General features: G+C 38.9%; 2 protein-coding genes across 3 annotated transcripts; one reads left to right on the top strand and one right to left on the bottom strand.

Moving 5' to 3' along the window:
- Window positions 1-4,080: 4,080 nt before the first annotated feature.
- LOC135786128 (rho-related GTP-binding protein RhoU) lies at window positions 4,081-7,686 on the top strand. Its single transcript, XM_065295826.2, has 3 exons — window positions 4,081-4,344; window positions 4,590-4,648; window positions 6,451-7,686. Exons 1-3 carry the CDS (start codon window positions 4,113-4,115, stop codon window positions 6,904-6,906), a joined length of 747 nt encoding a protein of 248 aa, XP_065151898.2. The 5' UTR covers window positions 4,081-4,112; the 3' UTR covers window positions 6,907-7,686.
- Window positions 7,687-11,323: 3,637 nt separating this feature from the next.
- On the bottom strand, window positions 11,324-17,307 carry ccsapa (centriole, cilia and spindle-associated protein a). Of its 2 annotated transcripts, none has more exons than XM_065295163.2 (4): window positions 17,150-17,307; window positions 16,199-16,587; window positions 15,540-15,844; window positions 11,324-13,775 (listed from the first exon to the last, which is right to left on the bottom strand). In XM_065295163.2, the coding sequence occupies exons 2-4, from the start codon at window positions 16,563-16,565 to the stop codon at window positions 13,602-13,604; spliced, it is 846 nt and encodes a 281-aa protein (XP_065151235.2). In that variant the 5' UTR covers window positions 16,566-16,587; window positions 17,150-17,307; the 3' UTR covers window positions 11,324-13,601. The 2 variants fall into 2 exon arrangements, with proteins under 2 accessions (XP_065151235.2, XP_065151236.2); XM_065295164.2 differs by having other exon boundaries at window positions 17,154-17,304.
- Window positions 17,308-17,578: the final 271 nt, after the last annotated feature.

Genomic DNA, 17,578 nt, shown 5'->3' on the forward strand with positions numbered 1-17,578 from the left:
TGTGCGGACGAATCTAATGACGCCTGTTGGTGTGTTACTAAAGCAGCACACGGTTATTAAGTTTGTGTGTACGTGTGTGAGCGAGATAATTAAAGCAGTGTGCGGATCATTAGGAGTGTGTGTTCAGTTGGTTCCCATGCTCGCAACTAAAGCTGGACAGCAGGGCCGGGCTCACACACGCACACACACATTATGGCACACGCCTGTTGACTGATGCACAAAAAAAGTGTGTGACATCAACGTGGCCCGGTGCCCCTCAACACACCCTCTGGCTTTTCTCACCCCCCCGCCCCATTCACCCTTTCTTTCTTTTGGCAATCTCTCCATCCATCCGTCCCTCCCCAGCTTAGAGTCCTGTGTTTCATAGAGACTTTTCCCCTTCTAATCATTTTTACCCATCAGATGATCCGGCCCCTATTTCACACAGAGACTATTAAGATAGAGTCCTCCCTGGCTACACACACACACACACACACACACACACACACTGGTCCTTAGGGAAGCCATTCAGAGCATTGTGTTTAGGGACACATCTGCGTCAATACTCGTGGACGAGCTTGTACACAGACACAAACACGCACCTCACATTGGGAATCTCACACAAATGTGTCCAGATCGAAATTAAAAGTATCAGATTTTGCATGAAAATGCTCAATGTAGCATGTTTGGAGGCTATACGATGTTATGCATTAGGCCCTTTTCTCCAAGACATTTTATCGTCGTACTAAACTTTCACAGCTGTTATATAGAAAATGAGATTTAATGATGATTCTGTATAAACTAAATGCAAATGTGATGTAAATGTAACTCTTATTACTAAAGCACAGCAACCAACAGCATTAATGCAATTTTTAGCGTACGCAAGAATCCGCATACAGTGCGCATGAAGCAATTTTTGTCATCAGAAAAGGGCGCACCTCCTGTACGTGCACTGACGGATTTTTGTAAATTGTACGTGTAAGACGCACAGGAGATGTGTTGCATTTTGTCGCATTGCGCCAAACGTCTGCATAGGAACGAGTCAAATAAACTATTGGCTACTTTGCAAGGATGTGTGTTCGACTGTGCGTATACGTTCGCATACACATACAAAAACAAACTATACTCGAGGCTTAAGACTGAAGTATGAACCATTTTTCACGTGTACGCAAAGGTCGTCATCAGAAGAGTGCAGGCATTATGTACGTTCAACGCTGGAATTTTTAACAGTTGCGCATGCGCCTAGGAAAATGTAGTATGTTGCCCAGGAAATGCACATATGCGTTGAACGTCTGCGTACAGGAATGAGTCAAATAAACTATAGGCTACTTTGCAAGGATGTGTGTTCGACCGTGCGTGTACGTTCGCATACACGTACAAAAACAAACTATATTCGAAGCTTAAGACTGAAGTATGGTCCATTTTTCAAAGGTCGTCATCAGAAGAGTGCACACATTATGTACGTGCAACGCTGGAATTTTGAAACTCTGCGTACATTGTACGCGTATGTTGAGCATGCGCCTAGGAAAATGTAGTATGTTGCACGGGAAATGTGTTGCTTTTTGTTGCAATGTACATGCGTTGAACGTCTGCGTACATGTACGAGTCAAAAAATTATACTTTGCAAGGCTGTAAAAAATCTTTGCTGCCTTTATTTTTTGTTGAATCAACTCAGATTAAAAGGTCATGTTAACTTACTATTATTTATCTGTACAAGAAATGAGTTGCTACAACTTATAAAATGAAGTTGACTTTTTTAACTATATTTTATAAGTTATATCAACTCATCTGTAGTTATAACAACTCATCTCTAGTCAAGATAAATAATAGTTAGCTGAAATGACTCATGAAATGAGTTGATTTAACAAAAAAATTAAGGCAGCAAAGTATTTTTTACAGTGTACTCCAAGCTTCAATGCTCACTACAACAGATGATGCATAAATACTTCACAGTTCGAATATCACTTGGCATTATTTTTGCAGATCATCTTAATGCTCCTAAATTAGCTTTATTTTCTTGATGCAGAATTGTGACCTTTTTAGGTGAAATATGACCAAAACGTGTTTTTAAACGTTTTAAAGACTCACATAGATGAGCAATTGTGTGTACACTACACACGGCTATTGAAAATTAGCGTTTTCTGTATAGTTGCTCTGCAACAGTGCAAAATAGTGAATTGCATGCGTACACAAAAACACATCTATGAGCCTGATGTATAATCTATGAAAATCGATTGAAAGCACAGATGTGTGTTTGTGTGTGTGTATCTGTGTTAGCATTGGTGGCAAAGCTTATCTGGCCCTGATCTGACGGGTGTTTGATGGAAATGTGTTTTCATCCGATCTGTGTGTATATGTGTGTATGTGTGGTGCCTTTGATGCTGTGATATACACGTGTGTGTGTGTGTGTGTGTGTGTGTGTGTGTGTGTGTGTGTGTGAGGGCGGCTGCCAGGGTCAGCTCTGTCCTGGGAAAGTTGAGCTCTCCATTTAAATCAGCACATAGTGGGACCTTCTGGTGGCTGCGCGAGCGGACGGGTGGACAGATGGTACCAGCTCATAGCTGCAGATTCACTGCAAACTCAACCCAGAGAGAGAGAGAGAGAGAGAGAGAGAGAGAGAGAGAGAGAGAGAGGTGGGGAGGGCTAAGGAGGAACTACAATGTTTACCAGATAAATAGAAAAATAGGCATGTTGCTTTTTTATTTCTATCACTGAAGCTCTTGCAATTTTGAAAGTGATACGACATCAGAGCAACAAAGTCTTGTTTAACAACTAAATTAATATTACATTTTATTACAAAACAAAGAATCGGCCGGTGGTGACAGATCGTAGCATCTGGACACCTCACAACACATCAGCCCGACAGGTTATCTTGGAAGCATACGTTTCCATAACAACAACAGCTTCATCGGTTTCCTCAGCAACGATGCCAAGCCACGGTCGCCCCAGCAACGACCTGTCACACGTCACCACTCCCTCGTGACATCCTCGATCTTTCACATCGTTTATCACTTGACCTCATATTTAATTCAAGAGAAATTTGTGTGCTTTTTCCTGTCACTTGTCCTGTTAATCATTCACTGTCAGCTTTGCTTTTAAAAACTTTACACACTGTTACATACAAGGGGCTCAGATGCAAAACCCTATCTGCGTCTGACATGTTTTTTTTGTAAATTAGCATTTTTTTATCAGACTCTCAATGGGGACCGGCATTTCTGAATGGCCTCAGGCCGGGATTAAGCAGATTTGAAGTGAAAGTATTCATTGAACGTATAATACGTGCTGAGAGTATTTGATTAATATCATTATTTAATTTTTGATCGAGGTGGCATTTAGCACCTTTTGCATTTGAGCTCTTTATTACGCATTTGCTGGATGCTTTTGCCTTACAGTGATTTCAAGGTATACATTTTCGATCAATATGTGTGTTCGAACCCACGGCCAGATACATGACATACTCCTAAATACAAAAATGTACTGTGATCATGTCATGGCACAGAGATAGATTTACTGTATTATCATATAATGTACCATTGCTCCTGTATAGCTCAGTGGCAGAGCATTGTCGTAGTGCTAATTCCTTTGTAGTGTGTTTTGGGTCTTATTCCAGCAGGATTCCCATCCACCAGATACGATCCCACCAATAAACCCAATATGGCCAGTAGAGACCTACAGAGACCATTATAGTTTCCATTAAATTCCCATTATAACCCTCAAATCTATAGGATTTGTGTGATGGTTTCTAATATATTTTTCCTCAGCAGGGTTGTTGGTGCAGCTCATTATCTATAACGTTTTTAATACATTAATAAAACCAAAATCAAAAACTTTTTTTTACATTTTAATGGTAAATACATCCTCAAGATCTGAGATGAGATGTGACTGGGTCACTGGAAACGCAACACTGAGCGCATGTGTCGTGTATTAATCCGCTTACGGCAGCAGATGCGCGTCTGTCAATCAAGCAGAGCCGGGCGCGCGCGAACTTGAGAGCACGAGAGAAAGAACGCAGCAGGTGCGCACGGGAGCCAAAACAACCATCCAAAAAATAAAATCAAAGTAAATAAATGTTACTTAACTAGTCATGTAAGTGGTAGTATCGACTAAATCGTTTTAATTTACCGGGAAACGTAATGCCATCGCTGGATGAGACTGAACCTGTGAAGAAAGACTGCGGCGCGCCTCCCGTTCCGCCGAGAGCGACTCTTCACCGTACTGACGCGCCGGCGCCCGTCGTACCTGTGCGCGAGGTCAAGTGTGTACTGGTCGGGGATGGCGCGGTCGGTAAAACCAGTTTGATCATCAGCTACACCACTAACGGATACCCGGCTGAACACATCCCTACTGCATATGATCGCTTCACAGGTAAAAAACAGGGTTTAAAACATAGATTATTCAGGTGAAAAGTATAATTAATTTGAATTTGGACTAAACCTGCCGAGCATTTAGGCTACTTGTGGACTGCATGTGTTGTTATTTTGCAATGGCTTTGTTGTGGCTTCTTAAATAAAAATAAGTGATTATATGTGTATATAAATACGTATTTTTTATATATGAAAATTAATATAAGTAATATTTACTGATTAAAATGTTTTTTTTTTCTGTGACAGCTAAGGTTGTAGTGGATGGGAGACCTGTTCAACTTCAGCTGTGTGACATGGCAGGACAGGTGTGTAAGACTCTCTCTCTCTCTCTCTCTGTGTGTGTGTCTATCTATCTCTCTACCCAACCATCTTTCTTCAAAAGTAAATAAGTTAGATTCACTTTTTTTTCTGTTGTTTTGAATGACAGCTATGGGGGCCATTGGACCAGCCTTGTAATGTAAGCAGTAGGGCATGACAGATGAGCGCCCCCCAGTGTTAGAATCACATTCCTGTACTAGGACTAAGTTTGTAGTTAACTGTGTGACAGATGAATTTGAGTTCAGCACGCTGTATTTGTGTTGTAGTAGTCGATAGCGGTCTTGGTCTCAAGACCAGTCTCAAGACCATTTTTTGATGGTCTCGTCTTGGTCTCAGACTTAGTGGTTTCGGTATTTTATATTAAGACTGGTTAACACCACAACTGCAGGAATTTCACTAAATAGCTGGTGCATTGTCTGATTTATGCGTTACCATCATTAATGGGATTGGTTCAAAATGATTGCTGGCTTTTTTAGCCATCATTAACTTATTTCTTATTTGATGTCTTTTGTTACTGTTGTGCCGGTAAAGATGAATGGGGGATTGTCCAAAAAGAAATATGTTAACAATTAATACAAAGGCCCACAATATCCAGGATGTAATTTTATAAATTTTTTGATGGTCTTGACTAAACTAGGCTGTTTTTGGTCTTTGTCTTGTCTCGGCCTTGAAACCGTCTGATCTTGTTCTCGGTTAAGGTGGTCTCGACTACAACACTGCACTGTATACCGTAAAACTCTGTTACGATATTTACTGATCTCCATTACAATATTTACTCCAGCAGTGTTTCTCAACCAGAGGTCTGGGGCAAACTGGGGGCATCAAGATGCCTTAAAGTTATTTTAATCAAAACATGCTCAAATAAAAAAAATCTGATACAACTAAAAATCTAGATTTATCTTACCGTGGGTTCACACCAGCTGCGTTTAAGGCGTCAAAATTGCGCCTACCACTTCTAGTTTGCCGCTTGAACTTGAGTGCACTCGCTTCATGAAATTGTAGTCATCGAAAATTCAGCGGAAATTTGCATCATGGGAGGGGCTTCTGCGACTCTGATCGCTTTCAGTAATGACGTCACTACTAGAGCAAGCTCCTGTTTGGTTAACGCGGCGCATTTTTCCGCCAAAGTTCACATTTTTTCAACTCGCGTGTTTCCTGCGGCAATGCTCAATTCACGCGAACTAGACGCGAGACCTCCAGACGTGCGTCAACGCGTCTTCACATTGATTTGACATTGAAATCACTCGCGCTTGACGCCTCTACCACGGCTGGTCTGAACGCAACATTATGCTACTTACACACCAAACGTGTAGCATCGCGTTGCTCGCTCTAGATTACTCGCGTGGTTTAACTTTGTGTCATGAGAGTTTTTCACTTGAGTTGAATATGTTCAACTTGCGCTAAGGCGCATTTGAGGCGAATAGCACATGTTTTTTTGGCAATTGCGCCGGCCAATTTGCGTCATTTGCATTGCCCCGCGCGAGTATGCGTCTGATCGCGTCTTTGCATTGACTTTGTATGTAATCTACTCGCACAAATTGTTGAACTCGCGTTTGGTGTGTTTGACCCATTAGTGTTTGGTTGGTTTTTCATAAAAACAGACATATTTATAGTTAATTATAGTTATTTTTGTGGGGGCCTTCAAGTATTGTTGTGGACAATGAGAGTCCTTGAAGTCAAAAAGATTGTCTTGTGTTATGTTTAGGAAAGCACAGGTTATTGAATAACAAATTTCAACACACTTCTCATCTTCTGCAACATTCTCACAAACTTTTCTCTTATTTAACAGGATGAGTTTGATCGCCTCCGTCCGCTTTGTTACCACAACACTGATGTCTTCTTGCTGTGCTACAGCGTCATTCTTCCAGTCTCCTTTAAGAACGTCATGGACCGCTGGGCTCCAGAAGTCCATCGCCTGTGTCCGGGCATCCCAGTGATCCTCGTGGGCACCCAGTGTGATTTACGTGAGGACGTGCAGGTACTGATCCAACTGGCAGACAAGCAGGAGAAACCGGTCAGCGAGGACGAAGGCCGTTTGTGCGCCCGTAGCATCGGTGCTGTGACCTTTGCCGAATGTTCGGCGCTGACGCAGAAGAACCTGAAGGAAGTGTTTGATGCGGCCATCGTGGTGAGCATGCAGCAGGAGGGGGTGTGGCTAAGGAGACAGACATTTAGAGACAAAACACCAGATAAAATCAAGCAGCTGTCAGAAACGTGGTGGAGAAAGTTGAGCTGTTTAGTTTAAAAAACTGGTTTGTAAAAAGATTACAAGACATTCATAATATAAGGAGTCTCTTTCTTACTTCCATAAATCAATGCAGTCGGAATTGAATGGAAATGAAAAGTGATCTCAGTACATCAGACAGGTCACAGTGGTGTACTGAGCAGGAAGTTTCTGGAAATTAAGAGGGCTTGGTGACATCAACCGAAACGGAAAATTGTTTTCAAACTGGAGAAAGTCAAATGAAAGATTACAAAAATATTTTTTTTCTTTGGAATAACCTAGCAAATATGTAAGAAAACGTGCCCAAATAACGTGTGTTCAAAAGTATCAATTTTGATTTCACATTGAGTGTACTCCTAAAAAAGTGCTTATATGTACGATTTAGGTGCAATACCTATATGTATCTGTAAGGTATCAATTATGTACCTTTTAGGTACTTTTTAGAAGGGTACGACCCCAATAACATCTTAGATATAACATAATATCTATTATATAGAATGTAATTATTTATTTATTTATTTATTCATCAGTTAGTCTGGGCCAAAAGGACAGGACGTCATGTAGTCTTACCTGTTATTTGTTGTACTTGGTACTGTAGACATGCGTTTGGATGATGCAGGATTGTTTGTGTCAGTTTGCTACTGTATGTCACATTGCTTTCACATTTCACATCACAAGATTAACCCGTGAACAGATTGAAGATCAAGACGAGACGTGACAACAAGAGAATCCAAAGCCTACATATAACACCTGTTTGTTCTGTAGGGTTTCATTTCAATGCAGAATAAAATTAACTAAATATTTAACCGTTGAGTTTGCTTGAAGGTATACGTTTGTAATTTTGATATTTTTTAAATTTTTTATAATGTAATAAAAATGTCTGTAATTTTACCAAACAGGATAAGCGTCTGTCAGAATTCATTGAACCCATTGCTCATGCTCACTGATGTTGGTGCTGCTGTTCGTATCAAAATTTATTTACTTTTATTTAAAGGTATATTCACATATGACTAACAGGGTAAAGTCAAATTAAGGAAATATGAACAATACATACACTGGCTACCAAATGAAACTTTTAAAAACACTCAAAACATTTAATATTTTGTTAGTTTTTCATTTTTGAGGAAAAGAAAAATAAGTTCCACTCAGACTTAGCAATCAAAGGTCTCCATGGTCCTAAAGCCGGGAATTAGATTTCATTCATTTAAAGTGAACCTATTTCATTGCAAAAAACAACGTTAGTTGCCTATTTTGTGTATTTGGTATAATACAATGTGTTTGCGTGGTTTATGGTTAAAAGAATTTCACATATCGTACATTTTTGTAGCTCCAGATATTTGAAAAGCCCTGTGTCCCTGATTGGCCAGCTAATCTGTAAGTTGTGATTGGCCTGAATACCTCTGACGTCAGCAGGAAATGTGACGCTCCTTACCATGATTGAAAGATTCGCTCACAATGCAATGCTGACAGGAGTTAACTTACAGGCTATGAGTCTGGAGGAATTATGATAATGTCGGTCTTGTCTATATCAGCAATTCCAGTAAACTGTTGCCTACAATCCATGTGTGTGTTGTAGTGCAAGAAAAGACATTTACGTTGGTCATCGTTTACTTTGGGTTTTGTACCTTTTACATATCGTTACCATACACACCAAAGGAAATGTAAAATTGTGAATCGGACGATATATGCTCTTTAATATTTTTCAGAAAAATCAAATGCTTACAGATTTATTGCTTTCTGGACAGGGACGCATCCGATGGTTAGACCTGACATCAAAGCATCTGATCCGGGATCAGCATGCAGGAGCAACAGATCGACTCATGTGCTGTAGCCGATCACATATAATGAGACGAGACATAAACCACCTTGGGAATTAGACAGGCAGATGGTGACTGGTTTCACCTCGCAGGATGTCTTGACCACAGCGCCCACCTGCTGCAGAAATCATACAGAAACACCAGAACAACAGGCTGAGAGCTGTTGAAGATCTGCCACCTGTGTGTGTGTTTGTGATGACTGGTAATCCAGCACTCAATACAGCCAATGACACACTAGACTATAGTTTCTATAGTTATGAAAATAACTTTCATTGTTGCTAATTGCTTAATACGCTGCTTTTCAGTGAACTGTTTGATCCTGTATAGCTCAGTGATAGAGCATAGCGTTAGCAACACAAAATATTATGGGTTTAACCCCGGGTTTACACATACTGATAAAAAATGATTCCTTGTAAGTCACATTGGATAAAATCTGCATAAATTTAAATGACTTGTGGGCACCATAGGAGCAAAAGTACGGAGCCCCTAAGGGGACATGGAGCAAAAATTAAATAAAGTTTAGTTTCATGTGCTCACGTAAAGCTTTCATGTGCTCACATGAAACTTTCATGTGCTCACTCAAAACCATGTGCAGATTTTTTTTTAAAGTTTAGTTTCGCGTGCTCACGTAAAGCTATCGCGCGAGCACATGAAACTATCGCGTGCTCACCTGAAACTATTGCGCGCACGGGAGCACACAATATTTTCACGCGAAACTAAACTTAAAAAAAAATTCTGCACATGAAGGTTTTGCGTGAGCACATGAAACTAAACTTTAGATTTTTTTTACTCCAATGTCACCTTAGGGGCTCAGTACTACTACAGTATTTAGCTTACACTTAAAAAATAAAAAAAAACTTACTTTGATTAGTAACACCTAAAAAAATTAAGTTTTATAAACTTAAACTTTCTCACTTTAAGTGAAAAATTTAAGTTGACATTTTAAAAAAGTACTTTTAATTGGTTGCACCTAAAATATTTAAACATTTTTAACTTAAAATTTTCACTTAAAGTGAGAACAATTTTAAGAGTTACCAATTGAAGTATTTTTATGTTGATCCACCTAGATGGTGAAATGATGGCTATTGTTTGCCTGGGTGATGGAGAAGCTCAGTCATGATGTCATATAAGATGTTAATAGCGACAGCTGTGATTTAGGTGTAATGTGCGCTGGTGCGAAAGATCTCACAGCTGGCCATGCTGCGGTGCAACAGGTGCAGCAGCGCTAAGACAGGCGGCTCCATTCAGGCGGGACGTGCGATGCTCTATAAGCACTTGAGATCTGGACAGACAGCGGCTGACACATGTTTAGCACATGTGGAATAACGTCAACCTGACGGTCCACACAACAGCTGCTGTGATTTTTGATCTCAGGATCTGCACGGCTTCGTCTTTGAATCCGTTTCACACAAACCCATTCATTTCTCTATCATAACTTAAGGTTATAATCTTGAAAGTTTCTTTTTGCATTGGTAACCACCAGATTACAACATTTGAGGGTGCTGAAGATCAGAAAAGACAGGTGTGGTGGAGAAGCAGCTGGTCCACTGGTTTCTGGTCCTCGCCAGCATCTCCCACAAGCTGCTGAGTAATAGAGAAGGAGATGAAGGAGGTTTAACACAAGTGTCTTATGTTTCCGACTATTGAGCTCCTTTACCATGATTTACCATCGAAGTGAAAACAACAAATGTGCCGTTTAGATATGCAATAAATTGTGATGATACACACGTCTTGGCATTGCTCATACTAAACACAAACACACTCCAGTGCGGTGTATATCATAGACACATACACAGACAGACGTGCAGCTGTCAGTGAGATTAGACGTTTAGCAGGTGTCTATTTATAGTGTTGGTTAAACGGATCTCAAAGGCATGTCAGCACTTCTGATCGTGGTGTTGTTTAACAGCCCATACAAAACAAAGACGTACATGACATCATCCGGACCTGTGTGCTGTCTGTCAGCATAGCCAGACCAAACCACAGCTGGTGTGAGACACCGTAAGATACTTTGGCACAGTACTGTGAATGGCTATAATGGTTTAAACACCTCGTCTGGTGGTTTATTTAGAGGATGTGGGTTAATAGCTGGATGGTGGGATAACATCAAATAAAATGTCAAATGTAATGATATATGCTTATAATTTTGTAATTGTTAATACAATTTACAGATATACATTCTGGAAATGTAACCCTGGACCACAAAAACAGTCATAAGGGTCAAAATGAGATTTAAACATTATCTTAAAAACAGAATAAATAAGCTTTCCATTGGTGTATGGTTTGTTAGGATATTTGGCCGATATACAACTATAGATATGAAACTCTGGAATATGAGGGTGCAAAAAATTAAAAGTTGAAGTTCTTAGCAACACATATTACTACTGATAAATACATTTTTGATATATTTACGGTAGGTATACAAACTATCTTTATGGAAAATCATCTGTACTTAATTTTGACCCGTACAGTGTATTGTTGGCTACTGCTATAAATATACTTGTTTTTGTGGTCCAGAGTCACATTAATAATGAATCATTTGTGCATTAAGGGTTAATTAAATTGTGGTATGCAGAACATTGCAATATGATGTATGAACCAAATATTAAGAGAACAGGATGTTACTCAAACATATTTTATTCACAGCAAATCATTCAGAGTATTTGTGTTCTGCTGATGAAAATATACCTGTGCATGTTTTCATGTACAAATACAGTGGTCAAAATGTAAACATGGCTAAAAAGTCAACAGGTCAACACAGCAAATTTCATTCAAGAGTGTCATCGTGAGTAACAATAAACTGAATTTTTTTTTATTATCATAAAACAACAGGAAAGAAAATAACTACAAGCAAACATATCCAGAATAGTCATTTTTAGGTAAACTGCGCCTTTAAAGGACCCCTATTGTGCCTTTTTTTACAAGATGTAATAAAAGTCTTAGGGTGGCCCAAAATGTTCTTTGAAATTAAAGCTCACAAAAATCCCACAGGTCATTTATTTTAGCATATAAAAATTAGGTGGAAACAAAAATGCGCCATTTTTGTGTCTGTACCTTTAAATGCAAATGAGCTACGGCTTCTCACTGCCTTAACAAAAGTGACAGTGCCTGCTTTCAGTTCAAATATATTCCTGTAAATAAAGTCTGAGACAATAGTATCTCACTATAGAGATATGGCAGACTGTCAGTCAGTGGCCCATGGGCGTGGCTTTAACAGCGTGACATCATTTTAACAAGATAATCAAAGAGCATGTCTAATGAGACTGCTTTGGTTTAATGGGGATTAAAAAATGTGGGATTTTTTTTAATTTTTGTGTTCACACACTGCCAATACACATATATGTCCAAACACCTTGTAAAAGTGGATTTTGCATAATAGGTGCCCTTTAAAAATTACGCCCAAAAAATATAAAGTGTCACGGCTCATTCAAAGTGTCTATCATAAATCCAGTGCTAATCAGATTATAAAAGTAAAATGTTTAACTTACACAATATGTATTTGTCATTCAGATGTCCGGCTAAAACAATCTTTAAAAGAATGTACAGTACATAATAAATAAACTCAGGGCATGATCATTTACACAGCTGCAATGATCACATTCAAAAGAATCTACTGACTGCCTTCCACGACCATTAGCCATCATTTTTTTAGGCAACTGAAATGGTGATTTATATTCTGACTGGTGATGACTGGTGAAAAATGCTCTTTATTTATTGTATTAAAAACATTAACATTTCACTTTAACTTTGACTCAGCACAGCACTGCACTTCAAACAGCTTTCAAACATTCATTGATCGTGTAATGAAATAAACAACAATCACGTTAAAACATTTAAAGCAATTGAACTGAATGATAAGGGCAGCACATTCTCGAAAGATGAGAGGTAATTAATTTCTTATATTTCATCCCTCTACTCATTGTTTGGTCCACTCAATGCAGAAAAAGTCCCTCGCCATCAAACGTAACTTCATAGTAAACAAACAGGCCAGATGAAGGGCATGAAAAATGATGTGGACTGCTTTTTACATTTTTGATGTCCATCTCATTTTGGACTGTGCCTGATGTGCCATGACTGTGGTTGTTATGCTTTCTTATCTAATCACTTTGATTGGGTAACATTTGTCTACGGTATTGGTGAACATTTTTTCCCTCACACAACAGGATTACTGATATTCAAGGTGAATATTTACAATTTGCGATTGGAGTGGCCTGCCATGTTTTCGTAAGGTAATCGGTACAACACCAAGACGATCGTGACCTAACCTAGGATTGTCGTAAGGGGGAATATCGGCCAAAATTAAGCTCGGCGGCCTTTATTAAAGTGACACAAAATTTTCAAGATAATGAAAAAAAATCTGTCTTAAAAGTGGTTTGTCAATAGGGTAAGAAATTAACTGAAAAGAATGCTTATGTGATTTTCGCTTACGTATATTTATATCCTATATATCATATATTTATATAAATATATAAGGATTTTAACAGCAAAATAAAAAAAGAGATTTAGATATTGATTGTATGCAGTACAGAACTAAAAAATAAAATGCCAACAAAATATCAATGGAAGTAAGATAATAAAAGTAATATTAAAAATCAAATACATCAAAAATACACATCATACCAAATGTGTTTTGGTGTGAAAGATAAATGTTTGGTCCTATCCATTCATGAGAAAGTGATTGTAGCCATTCTCTCCCAAAAATATTGTATTTATTTAGTTATTTTATAATGCATTAGATTTTTCCTTCTCTTATTATAGAAATGTAAGAATCTTCAGTTTCTGCCATTAGAAATCTGTAGTACTACTTTAAAATTGTCCTGTAGTGCTGGTCTGAGATTTGTAAACGGAAATCCTCCTATCCTTATATATAAAAGCATAATCTGACCCTGGATCAGCCTTCTACCTTAGGCGAGCAGAGAAGCATCGCATGTACTCGGTAATCCATCGTTCATCCGTGACTCTCAGTACGGAGCGGCGACACTTTTCCAGGTCAGCTGACCTCGCCCTGCGGTGATCTGATCCACGCTTTTCAGTCTCCCTTCTCGTCTGGACACCCACGTCAGTCCGATGAATCTTAAAATGGAGGTAAATAAAAGGTTGAGTCAGTGTGCTAAGCTTTGCACAAAAGCTCTTTCTCTTTCAAACAAACCCTAATCAAACAAAACAAGATCAAACAAACCTCCCTGGACTTTTCAAATACAACAACGCTGCACTAGGATGTCTACTTCAGTTGTGTATTTGTCTAACAATTCGGTTTAGAATTTAAACCTATCCTAAAGAAATACACTTTTGGATAACCTATTAAACCTGTAGACTAGATAAGGTAATCTAGCTCTAGCTTCAGGATATTACTGCACTATGCTAAATAATTCAACTCTTCAACCTGCAGTATCACATATCAGATTGAGCTTCATTTGAGTAGCACACCTTAGTTTAGTCACAACCGGTTTCCCTTGTGGTTGACTTTCAAATTTTCCTCGTATGTATAATTTATTGAATTCTTTTGTCTTTTTTTAGATTCTGTTGTGCCGGCACAGTGCAGGTGACCAGAGTTCGAGTCCCCTTTGCCGGGCCCATTCCTCTCGCTCCACCCTTCACTTTCTTGTCCTCTCCATGCAATATTTGTCAATTAAAGGTGAAAATGCCCCGCAAAATAATAAAAAAGTAGTAGCGGCTATTCTTTTTAAGAGAGTTTAGATGCAAAAGCCGCTAAGTGCTACTTGTTTCTTGTTAATTAGTTTTTTATCCGTTTTTTTTCAGACTTTTTATATTACTGTGGGTTCACACCAAACGCATTTAAGGCGTCAAATTCATGTCTACCACGCATAGTTGGACGCTTGAACATTTTAAGTGTATATGCTTCATTAGTGCGTGAAAGCCGCATTCTAGTCACTCAATTTGCATAATTTGCGCAAACTAGACACACGAATCAGGTGGAATCGCACTTAAAGTCTAATTCGCGCCGCGAGACCTCCAGACGCGCATCAATGCGTCTTTACATTGACTTAAAATCATTGAAATCACTTGCGCTTGACGGCTCTACCGCGGCTGGTGTGAACGCAGCATTAATGGATTCTGCCTAAATTTTTTTTATTTCTGAATGGCCTAAGGGCATGATTGAGCGGATTTGACTCAAAAGCATTTGATGAATGTATAGTATGTATCGAAAGTTCAGATACAAACATTATCTTTTTTTTGACAGAGGTGGCATTTAGTAGGTTTCGTATTTGAGCTCTACATTTGTAGATTTGATTTAGGGTATGTTTACATGACAACGATGTACTAAAAATAAAAAAGTTTTTCTTTTAGATTTCATGTACAGACGACAATGCTAAAATTATCCCCATTCGCATAGATCTGCGAAAACACCTAAAAATGCTGTATTGGGCATGCCAGGCCAGTAGTTGCCGATGTCACACGATGTCTGAACATGTAAGATGCATGAGCATGATGTCACTGTTTTAGCGAATTTGTGTTTTTGTCGTTTACACGGAGACTATAATGGCATCGTCAAGGAATGAAAATGGTGTCATGTAAATGAAAAAAAAGGCCTGTTTTTACGAACGGTCGAATGCACAGCGTTTCAAAGTATAGTTTATTTGACAAAATGCAATGCATCTCTATGCATGACCTACGGATACAATGTGTGCTTGGTTTCAAAAATTTTGACGAAAACTGCGTACTGTACTTGGACTCTCGCGTAAGCATAAAAAATGGACCATCCTATACATAGACTATACTGTATAGGGTTCTGGTTGAGACTGCTATGTTTTTGCCCAGTTTTAGACATATTTTCAAGATATGACACAAAAGCTCTGGTTACTTCCAAAGTCTTACCTCTCCAGCAGACATAGACGTTCTTATGTTTGGTGTCTGTCTGTTCCTGGTCTCAATATGCCTTTCTCCCCAGTCATACCGGATTGAAGACCGTCTGTTATCACGGTTTGCCGTCCGCTCCTTGGCATTGCTTGGTGGTTGGCTTTTAGCTCTGGACGGCTTTTTTATCACAGATATATTTGATGTATCGCTGTCAAGGTCCTTGTTAGGGTAGCATAGCTCTGAACGAGGCACCCGATATCTCGGACGGCGTTTTGGAATGGATTCAGATGGTCCGTTAGCAGTTACACCTTTGAAACCATTTTCTGTGATGAAAGGCAAAACTGTTTTTATCATAGACTTCAGAAAATGAGCTTATAGATAGATAATAGTCATGCAAATAGTTTCTCCTCTCATGCCATTTCGAACATTTTGTATAGACATAAAGTTGTGCATATGGGCATGGTCATGGTTAGCTTCTGTCTAGAAGAGAGCTGCATTAAAATTCTTCAAAATTTCTTATTTTGTGTTTCACAAAGAAACACTACTGGACACAAATTTGTAATAACATAACCTATTAAAATAGCAGGTTTTATGGTGAATTATTCCTTAAGCTTTTCAGTTAGTTTCAATCAATCAACAAACTCAAAAACTATGTTGACATGATCACTTTAACTTACCCAAGGGAGTTGAGCAGCTGTCCAAAGTACTAGTGTCCGTATGAATGTCACCATTCACTTGCGGCTTAGGGGGGTTCAGAACCTCAGCGGTGTTGTTCCTGGACTCTATGGAGGATGCATAATGCCTGGCGTCTGACACATTTACCTCATTCAGTTTTGGACTGGACAGTCCACTCGAATCAGACCCACTGTCCCAGCCATTTTCAAACAACGGTCTGTGCGTCTGTTCCATCACCCGTCGGGTCAGTCTGTATTTCAAGGAGTCCTCATAACTTTTCGAGAACGTCTCCCACTTGGGATCTCGAAACTTCTTCATGTATTCTGTATTCCGGACCTTCTTGTTTAAGATGCTGTTATTCCCAGACATTTGGCCTGGATAAAATAGTAACCTGGAGAATAAACATAAGATAATAATGTTATGTAACAAGAATAGTAAGCCATGTACTCCACTTGCCAGTTATGCCATGCACATACTTCAGTCACCATATGTTGCAATGCTCTTCGTGCTATAAATTAGTAGTATTATTCGTAGTGTACACATGACGACGATTTTCCCATTGCAAACCGATCAGCTGCCTTACCTTGCATGAAGGAATGTGATTTGCAATTCTCGTTTTCAAGCAGAGTAGGTTACAGCCCAGTGCTTACATTATTTATTTATATTCTTTACATAATACATAAGTCTATGTCCTGTTTTACAAACGAACATTTGCTTATGTCCAGTTTTTAACATGTTTATTGTGCAACGTTACGTCGCGTTTATATTTTATATATTTCACTGTAATCATAATCATATACAATAAATAAAGATACCCACGTTTCATATTAAGGAAATGACTGAATATCAAGCTAAATGTATTAAGCATTAAGTGTCATCGCAGTAACACGTCTGTCTTTACCTGAGTACGTAGGTAAATATTGGCTCGCAAAAATGTATGCGCTTACGCTTACCTACTCGTTTCTTTAACGATGGAGACGAATGACGGTGAACATTTTATCTATATATCGTTATCAGTTTCATAGACATCTGCCCATTTTCCGACTGCTGCGTAGTAGAAAAACAACCCGCCCCATACGATATTACGACTGATAATACACAGCCTCCGTGATTTACAGTGCGCATGCGCACATCATCATAACATGACTGGGAGGCGCAGCCAGTTCACCTGCTTTGCTCCGGTGGGTGATGATGAGTGTTATTTGTGAAACTAATTTAGAGATTTATTGAAATTATCACAAAATTTAGAGCATTCGTAAAGGAAATGGCATATTATTAGTAACATCAGTTATAACAATATGGTAACGCCCTGATTTCTTATCATCAAGATAACGATCACGAGCCTCTGCGTTCTGAGGAAAGAAGCGGGAAGTTTACCTCAT

This window comes from Paramisgurnus dabryanus, chromosome 4 (assembly GCF_030506205.2).
Source record: "Paramisgurnus dabryanus chromosome 4, PD_genome_1.1, whole genome shotgun sequence".
In the NCBI taxonomy this organism is placed as follows: Eukaryota; Metazoa; Chordata; class Actinopteri; order Cypriniformes; family Cobitidae; genus Paramisgurnus; species Paramisgurnus dabryanus.

Excerpts from the sequence above, each read along its gene's own strand:
- LOC135786128 (XM_065295826.2), top strand. The coding sequence starts at position 4,113 with ATGCCATCGCTGGATGAGACTGAACCTGTGAAGAAAGACTGCGGCGCG. Across the intron at positions 4,345-4,589 it reads TGCATATGATCGCTTCACAG|CTAAGGTTGTAGTGGATGGG; the intron begins GTAAAAAACAGG and ends TTTCTGTGACAG. Across the intron at positions 4,649-6,450 it reads TGTGTGACATGGCAGGACAG|GATGAGTTTGATCGCCTCCG; the intron begins GTGTGTAAGACT and ends CTTATTTAACAG.
- ccsapa (XM_065295163.2), bottom strand. The coding sequence starts at position 16,565 with ATGTCTGGGAATAACAGCATCTTAAACAAGAAGGTCCGGAATACAGAA. Across the intron at positions 15,845-16,198 it reads CAGCTGCTCAACTCCCTTGG|AAAATGGTTTCAAAGGTGTA; the intron begins GTAAGTTAAAGT and ends CTTTCATCACAG. Across the intron at positions 13,776-15,539 it reads CGTCTATGTCTGCTGGAGAG|ATTCATCGGACTGACGTGGG; the intron begins GTAAGACTTTGG and ends CTCCATTTTAAG.